The 12,872-nt window shown below is 33.3% G+C and overlaps 1 protein-coding gene across 5 annotated transcripts in view; it reads right to left on the minus strand.

Moving 5' to 3' along the window:
- The window catches only part of LOC124360387 (katanin p60 ATPase-containing subunit A-like 1), a 52,301-nt gene that overhangs the window by 16,439 nt on the left and 22,990 nt on the right, over positions 1–12,872 (minus strand). For 4 of the 5 annotated variants that reach the window (XM_046813983.1, XM_046813984.1, XM_046813982.1 and 1 more), the window contains 2 exons: positions 1,492–1,676; positions 22–160 (listed from right to left, as the gene is read on the minus strand). In XM_046813983.1, the coding sequence (XP_046669939.1) occupies positions 22–160; positions 1,492–1,676 (324 nt within the window). Of the gene's footprint in view, positions 1–21; positions 161–1,491; positions 1,677–9,181; positions 9,331–12,872 lie in introns of those variants that run through there. The other variant, XM_046813986.1, reaches the window with a different exon arrangement.

The raw sequence follows: 12,872 nt of genomic DNA on the forward strand, positions 1-12,872 counted from the left end.
TTATAAAGTGAATAAAATTACCCAGTGCGATTGATGGAAGGCAGGGTTGGCTGTATCTCAGGGTCTCGTCGTCGCAATGAAGCTACCCATCTGTCTGCAGTAGCATCAGGAGACGAAGTACATGGTTTTCTAACCTCTTCATTGGATCTTGAATTATTTCCTGAAAATGGGTATATTTTTAAATAAAAAGAAGTTGAATATTAAAAAGAAGACAATTGTCAGTTTTTGTATAATCTCTTGGTTACTATATTTAGTTACATATAGAAAGAAAATAAATATAGTGAGCATTGAGAACGATTCATATCATAAATTCAACTGAATGATTGAATCTGTCTTTTTTTTCTACCACTTTTCAAATAATAGTTAGAGAAATGCTGGTTTTTGGACTATTTATGAGATAAACCCAGTAGAAACATCTTAAAAATTTTGAACATTCTGCTTTTCTATAAATATATGTATAAAGAAAAGCTTAACTTAAAAGCTATGAGATTAAGCTATGATACTTAATGTAGCTTAGGCTTTGTTCTTTAGCCTATGGCATTTGTTTTATGTATATGAATTTAATATACAAATCAAATACCAAAAATATGTATAAAGCGTGAACAATTTCAGTCAAGACTTATATACTATCAGATATTACTGTAGATCAACAGATGTCTATAGATCAATCAGAACCTTTTGTTCAAGACAGCCTCCACATAGTTTACATTGCGTTTTTTTTACAAATTTAAATTTTACAATTCATTATTTTTCGTATAGGGTAAATCAACCATAGATTGTAATTCATCAATAATTTTCATAGAGTCACAGTTATTGAATTGAATTGAGTTGAAATATTCTTTATTCATGTTAGTACATAAAAAGTACATGAATGATGTCAATAATTTACAATAAAATATCAATGATATATTCTAAGCATTATACAAGAATTGTGTATTGACTAATAAGTTCTTACAAAATATATTCTTCTTACAATATTACAAAATATTAATCTTTTGCAAAGCCTTTTTCCATCCTCAATTAAGAAACTAATATTAAATTACTAGTGATATCACACAAAGAAAGTAAATGCTCTGTTTATTACCCATTTAATAAAATTAATGTACTTAAAATCTAAACAAATCATGTTTTTCGAGGCGGAATTTTGCATATTTTGTCTGATATCTCAGAAATGGGCGGTCTATCAAGTCTGGGACGTATTTTTTTCAATTTTTCAGTTCATTTTACATAAAATGCAATAAATTTAACAACTATCTTTATGCCATAAAAACATCAGTTGCGCTTTATTTCTGTCCTTTTCTACAAAATCGGGCGAAATCTTTCACTAGCCGTAACTCGCTAACAAAGCCAATGAATACACACATACATTGTTCCCTATTAAGTTTATCTATGTGTAAAGTTATCACAAAAAATGTTCATAGTAAAAATATGTATAAAACCTACGTTATGGAGTATAAGAAATAAACTCCTCAAGAGAGCTAGAGCACGTACCAGTCTGTTGAGGTTTAGGCTGTGGTTCAGGCGGAGGGGCAGCGGAGTGCCTACAGACTCTGGAACCTCGGGGTCTGTGGGTGGTTATCTTGGTGAAGGTAAATGGAGAGAATGAATCTAGAATGAGAGAGTCCATCATGCGTGCAACCTGATGAAACCCGCCATGGTGGCTGCTGATTGATGTACTGCAAACACCACATTGTTATTGCATTGACGTGTCTGTAAACTGTGATTTTGAAGTGTTTCTTATTTTATTTATTTGAATGTTACAAACATTATTAATTTAACGTATTTATTTAAACAGTGCATTAAATATGTGAAGGTAAATAACAATACGCTATAAACAATACAATACTAATCATATATACATGATTAACGGCTAAGTGGTAGTTAAGTCTATCACTCAAGGGGCTGGTGGAATTTCAGTTTTGTCTGTATGATATCTGAAAACGAACTGATCTATATTTGAAATTGTGCATGAAGCTTCATTTCTATACGAGGAACACTGAGTTCAATGATGATGCATGTCTCTCCATGGGATTTGGCTGAGGTTAGCGAATAGTTTTACGTTGGATAAACGTGATGACAAGAAAATAGCAGAATTTATAAACAAACTCAGTACATATAAGAAACTAGCGTGTGGCATATTAACATATGTAATCTGATTATCCCAACACATACAACATAATCTTACGGTGACTTGGTGTGTAGACCTTTATTATTTTAATATTTACATGAAACCCAATTTAATGAACAACATGTGACTGTATCATGTTAGAAGTTATCTTGAGAAAAATGCATCTGTAGATTTTAAATTTTGCACGAAACTTTATTTCTACAAAGACAAGAATGAGTTCTATGATGTTGCATGTCCAAACATGGAATTTGACTGAGCGTCAGTGAAGCCTATCACTCAATAGGTTGTTTTGCCTGCAGAGGGAGGAGGTGAAGAGATTTATTTTCTATGTGGTGTGTTTCTGTCTATCTGTTGGGAGGAAATCTTAAGAATGTAAACTTGAGATTTTGCATTCAACCTCAGCGAGGCCAGTTACGTCACACGTGTGGCGTATTCCTGGCTTTTGTATATAAAACTATTTGAGAACCAAAAGAATTTGTAGATATTCATTTGTCTTCTTGTTTAATTCAATGCATTTTGAATATACAGTATTTATTTGTACCTATTGCAAATTCTTTCTTTATGACTAATTGTCGATTACAGAGTTCTGAGAGTGATGCGCCAACCTCTGCCTCAACTTGTGACAGGCCGGTTTACATACAGTCTACAGCAGCACCAACTCACTAGGTATGTGAAGATGTGTTGTGGTCGCACATCCTCTTCAGACCTGGAGTAGAGTATACGAGACATCACTTTATTAATTTATGCAAGGTTAGTTTCTGTTGTAACCAACATTTGATGTAGTTTACTGTATTCCTCAAAGAGTGCAGAACACAATACAATTAATGGTTTTGAGGTTATGGTAGTTTTTCCCCCAGCTTGCACAGCAGTTTTACTTCAAGCATGTCTCGCAGAAGTGTTAATTTATAAAACATTAACATTTAGTAGGTCCAAAATGTTTGGTATTTATTTGATTGTTAAATTTAAGGTTTATGATATCACTAGGTATCATACAGTTGTTATTGTAATTAATGAGGTGTGTGCAGCCTTAGTGATCGTTGACCATTATTATGCTGTACAGTCCTCAACAATAAAAATCTTGAATTTTTAATAAAGATGTAGCGTATTTGCTACACTGGGTTCTAGTTTTGGACTTAAGTTTTTTGGGGATGTAGTGAATTTGCTACTTTTGGCTTTTAATTTTCGATGGTCAGAGATATAAAAGGCTAAGTTATTTGCCTTTTTGTGTCTGAAAAAAAAACTGTAGACTATTTATTTTACATTTAATTTTTTTCTAAAGAAATATTGTTCTATTTTACAAAATAAACCATTAACTCAATCATTTCTGTATATATTTCATACCTAATGTAGCATATAAGCTATATCAATTAATTTAGCTATGAGTGTAAATACACATTCGAAAAACAATTTTTGTACCAAACAAAACACGAGTATGCAGAATCAGAATATAACAGTGATTTTGAAATATTTTCAGTCATAATCGCATGAGTCTGAGGAGTTTATTTAACACATGCAGTAACTAACAACTTATACTAATAGTTTGTTTGTAGATTTCGATCATAATTAAAGGGCAACTCAAAATTGTTAAGTGGATAACCTACTTATGTACAATTATACCTCTAGATTATCTTATAAATAGCACAAGAACAAAAATTCTATCACTTTACCAAAGAATTGATAGTTTTATTTTACAAATTTATTTTTCTTTAATTTCTCACACTTAGAATTAATAGCTACTTAACTGTAGATTAAGTTTTTAATAATATTACGACATTTTTAGATCGGATGGATACCGACTGTTTTGACATTATTAGTAATCTCTGATCAATATCTGTTACATGATAAATTATTACATACAAAATTGTGGGCTACTCTTATTCATTCTTATATTTGTGGCAACCAATCGCACCAAGATCTAAACTCCGCTGAGTTTGTCCAATCAATATGTTCATGTTGTCATTTAATAGAGCATTGTATTTCATGTTTCAATTTTAATATCTATACAAAACAACCGCATGGGGTATTTTACAAACGCCTAAGCACGTTTTAAAGTTCCAAGTCGTTATAAAATGAAATAGCCGGGGGCTATATTTACAAATATACTTAAGATATTAATGCAAACTGCAGCTCCCGCATTACAATTATCGTTATAATCTATCGAATTTGAATTTTGTATTAAAATTATATTGGAACCTGACCGAACTGCTGTATTGAACTTACAGGCCTTACATACTACTAGCCTATACATCTATTACTTGCAGAATATTAAATATTATTCTGCTATGTAATATACAGTGAAAAAAGTCCCGCACGGGCTTGGTAATTCCCAAACGATTACAGGTAAAGCAATAAAACTTGGTACGTAATTACTACACCTATAAATATACTTTTTGAAGTAATTACCATTTATTGTCATTTCAGGGGGATGGCCCTAAGGAGTAATGAAATGAAACTAAATGAAATATGCCTTTATTTAAGAGGCGGAGTTAGGGCTATTTAGCCCTCTCTACCACTCAACCTCAAAAAGAGGTTATATGTCCTTAAAAGGAGTATGAAGTACATATTAATTATAGCATAGGTCGATTAGTACATCAAGTTAAAAGTCTTGATTAGTAGAGTACACTGCCGCAAATCTGACCTCAAAGAGTTCACTCTTTAAAAAATTACGCTAGTTTAAAATTTGAAACATTTACAATGTAGGTCCTGTTCTAGATAGTTTAATATTCTTGTCTTGGCTCAAGTTGTGAAAGTTAAACCTAGTAAATTAATAATGGACTCTCTGGCGTAGCAAAGGGAGGGCGGCGGGAGGGCACCGGGTAGTGTGACAACCAAAAAAGGTGACACCCACCCGGTCTCTCAACTTTAAGAACAATGTACAAAAAAAAAAAAAAAAAAAAAAAAAAAAAAAAAAAAAATCGCTAGCACAAAAATTTATTTTTTGGAGATTCCTCCACTAGCACTAGCTCAGCTCTATGTATGATTCGGGGATTCCCGCAAAAGAGCCTGATGGTGTCGCGGGGGATTCCCCGTCCCATACTCGCGATCTTTGACGTTTCAGTTGCAACTCTCATTTGTTTCGTGAAGTGTGTTGTGTTTGGTTGACGTGAATTGTTAAACGTGTATTTTTCTATAGTGATAGATAATAAAAAGAAAAAAAAATATCCATGACCTTTATCATATAAAATTTATTGCTTTTTACTTTCGATGAGGTGACACCACCAACTTCCGCACCGGGTGCCACGCAAGGTAGCTACGCCACTGAATGGACAGAAGTAGTTGTTAAAATAGTTAGTGACTCTTCACATCCAATGAAGGATGATCTACAAGGAGTTCGGGAAAATAATGTAAAACAAGCATAGCTCAAGATATACATCGTTTTAAAGTGTAATGTAAGATGTACATGAAGTCCAAGTAGTGCAGTCATTGAAGCGAAAAATACGGTCTTACCTCAGAATTTTTTTACTGTGAACCGATTTGCATGAAATTTTGGAATTAGGCTCATCTTACCCTTAACTTCAAAAAGTGAAAATGATCTGAACTCCGCCTATTATTTTTAAGGGGTGTAAACAACCCCTTAATGGAAAAATCGACATTGAGCCATTTTATCGCTAGAAAACATGTTTAATAGTAAGTGGTGAAATTTTAAAGTGTTTTATAACACAATTACCTCATATTAAAAATCATTTTTCAAAAACCCCTTGAACATCTTACAACCCTTGCAAACAACCCCTAAATTGAAAAAAAATCACAAAAAAATACTTTGGTATGATATAAAAAGATGTAAGTATAGAGTTAGTAATATTTTATATTTTCTATAATAATTATCGAATTTTTAACCCCCTTTCAACCCTTGAAAACTACCCCTTGATAAAAAAATTGTTAAAAAGTTTTTTTTTGATAAAATGAAAAGGATTTAAATATTATTCCACACTCTCGAAAATGATTATCATATTCTTAAGCTTTTCTACCCTTAAAACTACCCCTAAATTAAAACAGTAAATATATATGATTACATATTATTTAAAAATAATTTAATTTAGAGTAAAAAATTGCCATTTATTGCATAAAATATTTACAAATTATACAAAATTTACTCAAATGTGTTATATATACATATAAGAAAGTTTGTATGTATTCATGCCTACGTTTCCAAAATATATGAGCCATATTATGTATATATATACACATTACAATAGTTTTGGGTCTCTATTATACTGCGTACTTTAACATTGCTCCAAATATTCACAGTCCGAAATTTTCAGTTACTAAGTAGAAAAAAATATGATAAGTTTTTTTGACCATTAACTCCTTCAATTTTCATGCTATCACAATTTATAAAAAAACCATTGTAAAGTTAATTAAGAGAGCTACAACATCCTTCATTGCAATATATAGTAAAAAACCTTTTTCTCAAACGGTGAAGGGTTAAAGGGCTTAAGAGGGGCTGTGATTGCGCTGCCACGCGCTCTTTAAACAATCATATTTCCGTCAATTTTTGTTTTACAGAAAAATAAAAAAAATCCAAATTGTTTGTCAGAAATTATACCTACATTTTTCATACCTACACTTTTATTCGTATGTGTCGTCATTTTTGAGATATTATGAAAAAAGGTGGTTTTTAAAAAAATTTGAAATTTTTTTAATCGTGACTTTTTTGAAAAATATGTGTCCTGAAGCATCCAAACTGATACAATCTATTAAACTCTTCATAATAAAGTTGTTTCTAGGTGGAATACGATTAATTTTTAATTTTGGTGGAAATGGCACTTATGAAACCCATTGATTTAAAAAGAAAAAACATTAGATGCTCCTCTTATTTGCAATACAGCTCACTTATTTTACGTGCAAAAGACTTTTAATAGTGCTAATTTTAAAGCTTATTTCAAGCACTATAAAACTCTTTTCATTGGAATGCCTAAATGCATCTGGTCGCCGCTAGATGGCATTGACCACATCGATTAAATTTCAGACAAAATAAAAAACGGCTTTGCTTTTTAATATCTAGCTTAATATTGCACTTAGAATACTTTCTAAAAAAGAAAATTGTTCATTGTTTTACCTGCTACAATTGTGTTTCCTTATAAAATTTTCGATAAAAACGTATATTTTTGGAGATATTTGCCAAAAACCGATGAAAAAACGTGTAACAATTGCGAATTTTCAATTGCCAATAACTTGAAAAGTATTGATTTTTTCGAAAAAACGTTATAGATGATTTTTTGCTTAAAAATTAGGCCTTCTATCGATATCTGAGGTTATTTCGAAAAAAATTAATTCACTCCCGAGAAGGGGGGTGGCAACCACCCCCCAGGTGGTTGCGGAGTTCAAATCATTTTCACTTTTGAAGTTAAGGGTAAGATGAACCTAATTCCAAAATTTTATGCGATTCGGTTCACAGTAAAAAAATTCGGACCAACAATGCTTCAATGACTGCACTAAAGGCCCAAACTAAAAATAAGAACTTTCTATTATAATAACAGCTGATAACCAGGTTTTTATCTTTAGCATGCATCTCTCCCAAACAAGTCCTTTATAATGGACTGTTTTACGATGTATATAAAATATCATTAACTCGATAAATTACAAACTCGATAATTTTATGTTATCACTCAAAGCCTGTTAGTATAATGTAAATAAAGAAATGAAAATAAATAGAAAGTTAAATGAACAATACGATTCTCACAAAATCAAATTCATAAAACTGGATTACATATAAACTGTTAAATTTGAAGTTAGGGAGAAAATACAATTAAGCCTTTAATATTAAGATTTAAATAATGTTAAATATTTTGAAATGTGAAAATAAGTGATCATTTGATAATACAACAGTTTTTTATAATATAAAAGTTTATAAATGTCAGACCGTGTCTTATAGTTGGCAATTGGTCACAAATTGTGGAACTAGGATGTCTCAATAGATAAAAAATTCAAAGATATCAAAATATTAATCATCAATGTTTTCATTTACATGTAAAGCAACGCCTACTTAAATTGCAATACACCAATTTAATGTAGCCGTTTATCTGGAGAAATTGTAATGATCGAACAACTTGAAGATACGAAAGGCCTGATTTTAAACTATCGGCAAACAACACGATATCAAATTGTTCGCAAACATAGCATCAATATGTCGGCAAACACAGTGTATCGCCCGAGATTGCTGTACTGGGTAGCTGGCAAACCCGGGACAGTGGGCACTCGCAAATTACAAGTCACAACGTGAGAGCCCACTCATCGTTTGTGGCGAGCGTGTGTTTTACTCAATTGAACCCGACTCGAAAAATATGGGAATTGATAGGGCACTCGTCTTTATACAACTCACCCATTATTATAAGGGTGACAAGTTATGACTTCGCCAAGATTGGTGAGATTGGTTGTCAAGCGAAAAAGATTGACTTAAAGGCAAAAACTATGATTTAATAAATCGTATTATAAGTTTGCAAAAAATACATCATAATAAAAAAGACAAATGTCATGCATTTTTATACGTTACATAATATCTACAAATACGTCGTATTAATAGTTAGCAATTTTATAGAAATATAAGTAAAAAACCAAACATAATACATTTCTATAATCTAATTTAGCGAGCTAAAATGCATGTTAACATTCAAAATCTCGTATGCAATGTATGCGAGATAATATAAAACAGGTTATTGGATATAACTATTCTTTATAACTCGTTTTGACTTTAATTGCCTTTCCTAGTCAACCATATCCTTCAACACGGATTTTGCACTTGCACGTTAATGTGTGTGTGTTTATAAAGAAAGCTGTATCTTTATCATTTAACTTTGTATTCTTTAATCTTTAATACACTAGTGCCTCTACTTTTTACCAACTTTATCCAAACATCACATGTTTATATATTGATTATTTTCAAAATAATAACGTTTTATGTTTGTTTTTACACATGATTAAAATTATATAGTTAAATGACTTGTGCTGTTTTATCTATATCATATTATGCTGTTTATGTTTATTGAAACCATTCTAATAATGAATTATCAATGTTATTACAATCTATACTACAGCTGACCAGGAAATATTTACCGAAAAAAGGGATCATCCACAAAATCCCTGAAGGCATTTTCGAAGAAAGACATTTTTACGATAACTTGATAACACTCACGGGACAATAAATGCTGGAGGGGATCTTCCGTCGATGGGATGGAACGAGTCGGTCTTGGTCCCGGTGCATGACGGGACGGTAACCATGGCAACCGAGTCGGCAGTTGTCGATCCAGAGCAACGAATATTATTCATGACGCTGTGGGCTGATTGCTCTGGTAGACAATGCAAGATTAGTCTCGCCTGCCGCCCGCAATCACCCGCACTGCGCTGATGATACTTCTACTAACCGGTAAATAGAAGCATGATGTCATCCACCCACACGAGACCAATCAAAGAATCTAGCAGTTCTCGGTACGTTAAACATTACTTGGTACAAGTACCGTAGTCCGTTAGGATGAGATGTGTAGTCTATACATATGTTAAACTTATACAGGATAGCAGAACTCCGAGTATTATTGAATCACGAATAAGATTGACAATAAACACTAAATGCTCGCTTTTGACTAAAAATGAATTGTACAGTAACTTTCAATTGAAGCAAATAAATTATAACCTTATTAATGTTTCACATATGTATTAAAACGTGAGTTTTTTTGAACTTGAAACAAATTTAACAAAACAAATCCGAAGCTGTCGTTATTTCTCGATGATTGTTACAATAACAACTGACAACTCTGTATGTGTGTACACCACCGGCAGCACTCTACCTGTTTATGAACCGTAACTATTCCTCAAGTCCGTCATTTAGCTTCATCAAATATTGTTCAGAAAATGATGGGTTATTGATATGTTTTAATTTACACACTGAGATTTCTTCTAAGATTGAAACTGTCTGACAAAATGGTATTGTGTTTTTATAAGTAAAGACTATAACGCCAACGTTTAGTTATTCAACATAATACAATACCGTTTTGTAACAGATATTATATATTCTCTGGATTCTCGTGTATATAGCCTATATACATACACAGAGATGTTAGGACAGTAACTTCAGCACATACAAGAGCCGAGATCCAATTTGCATTTTACATATAATTTTTATTAAATCGTGAAAGGGATTTTCCATAACAAAAAAATCGATCGCTTACCGCGATAGTTTTAAGTAAAGTCAAGACTAGAGGTTATCAAAATGGTTTAAAATATCAAATTACACCTATTTGTTCAATAATGTTCTTTCAGCTTAGCACATACGAACTCAACAGCATTACACGTACATAGCTCTCACTATCTGCGAACAAGACTTCTTCATTTACACCTACTCGTATATCTACTCGGCTTTCTAGTGGCTGGCTGACACCGATTTAATTGTTATATTATTAAGTATGTTGTATGCAAATATGTAGTATAGTTTGTTGAATCATTGTTCTGCATGACATAAGTGCTTGTTAAAGAAGTAAAACGCTTTCTTAGAAAGCAACTAGCAAACATTATTACGAGTAATGTTGTGCGGCGCTGCTACGCTACGGCCACGCACAAACATGTAAACAAGGAAGGTGCGTGTGGCCAGTGCGTCGGTGACCAGTCGGACAACGAACCCTCATCGACCAGTTAATACTAGACGTACTGTACACCGGACACTGGTCTGTAGAGATACGCGCTGGAGAGACTAATGGTACTAGTATGAGTTGCAATAATGCTGTAGAGAGGTTACTAAATTAGTAGATCTATTGAACACAGGATACTGGTATGCAAAGATAGGCACTGGAGAGACTAATGGTAAAAGTTGCAGCAATGACGTAGAGAGATTACTTACAGGCCTACTGAACACCGGTCAGTAGACAAATAGTAAAATTTGCAGTAATGGTGTAGAGAGGTTACCAGTACAGTAGGCTTACTGAACACCGCACATTGGACTGCACAGATACGCGCTGGAGGGACTAATGGTATAAAATGCAGTTATAGAGTAGAGACGTTACTAGTAGGCCTTGTGAAAACCGGACACTGGGATGCACAGATACGCGCTGGAGAGACTAATGGTACAAATTGTAGTAATGGTGTAGAGAGGTTACTAGTAAGGCCTTGTGAACACCGGACACTGGGATGCACAGATACGCGCTGGAGAGACTAATGGTACAAATTGTAGTAATGGTGTAGAGAGGTTACTATATAGTAGGCCTTGTGAAAACCGGACACTGGGATGCACAGATACGCGCTGGAGAGACTAATGGTACAAATTGTAGTAATGGTGTAGAGAGGTTACTAGTAGGCCTTGTGAAAACCGGACACTGGGATGCACAGATACGCGCTGGAGAGACTAATGGTACAAATTGTAGTAATGGTGTAGAGAGGTTACTATATAGTAGGCCTTGTGAACACCGGACACTGGGATGCACAGATACGCGCTGGAGAGACTAATGGTACAAATTGTAGTAATGGTGTAGAGAGGTTACTAGTAGGCCTTGTGAAAACCGGACACTGGGATGCACAGATACGCGCTGGAGAGACTAAGTGGATAAATTATAATAATAACATTGAGAGATTGCTAAGGCAATTACATATATAAATTACTCTGCTTATCTCTCTTTCCCACCCCCACCCCCCCACTCACCATCCATCGGTCTATAAGTGGTACAAGTTTTTTGGACGTATTGTCACACGATTGCTTAAATAATTATAGTGAACACTAGCGCCATTTTAGTTTCTACAACCGCATGCGCCTTTGTATTCTTCTTGCAGTGTATGGTTTAGTTTATATAGAGAATTGTCTGGAGCTAGTTAAGATATACTCGTATATGGAATAAATCCGAAATTCGTTGATTACTACCAGGCCTTAAAGCTCCATGCCCTTTTTGCTACGCAGTTAGGGTTAACGTCGTTACATGATAACTTACGAGGCTATTTTTGCCTATGAGCTAGTTCCATTTCACTGAAGAGGGATTACGTAAAAGATCAAAAATAAAATTATATTCCTAGTTCAGCTTATTTGATATAAATGAAATGTAAGAGAGAAATCGATGTTTTGTAATTGAGTTGGTATTTAATCATAGAAATCCAGAAATACGTAGGGTTGCTTAATTTTAACCTCGGAAAAGTGTGTGTTGTGATAAAATATCTTTAAAAAAATTAATGTGAACAAATTTACGTATTATTTGAATTTTACACAATGGAAAGTAATCAGAAGGCTGCTTTTCCATGTTTGGTGAAAATAGTAAAATGTATCCCTCATCCCTCACAGTTTGTTGATAATGCTGTTTTTGGATAGCTGCTATATCTGAATGCTACTTCTACAAAGTAAAGTATGGAAAAGCTGTATTTATACTTACATTAACAGTTTTGTACTAAAATTATAAGGCAGTTGTTCCTCTTCAAGAAAAATACTTTACATTTTCCTAAAAGTGAATAGTATTTCACTTTAACCAAAACGTGTAAATACTTGTGTTTTCGTAGATTTTTGGCTAAGTGGCGAATAATTCTGTTATTATTGAGTTATATGATAATTGATTATTAGTGTAATTTCCTTAGCGGAAAACATTAAATTATTTAATTTCTCTTCCTTTATTTCAATTCTTAGAACTGTAATATAACTGAGGAGTAGACATCATCAAAGTCGGATAATTACGTTAGCACTCTGCTGAGATGGAGATGTCTTGTCGAAACGGTCGATTCATTTCGTCTTTAGATTTCTTCGAGGTCAGAGGGGCCGGCTTTAGGGCAATGTAGATTTTAATCG

Source organism: Homalodisca vitripennis, chromosome 4 (genome assembly GCF_021130785.1).
Source record: "Homalodisca vitripennis isolate AUS2020 chromosome 4, UT_GWSS_2.1, whole genome shotgun sequence".
NCBI classification, from domain to species: domain Eukaryota; kingdom Metazoa; phylum Arthropoda; class Insecta; order Hemiptera; family Cicadellidae; genus Homalodisca; species Homalodisca vitripennis.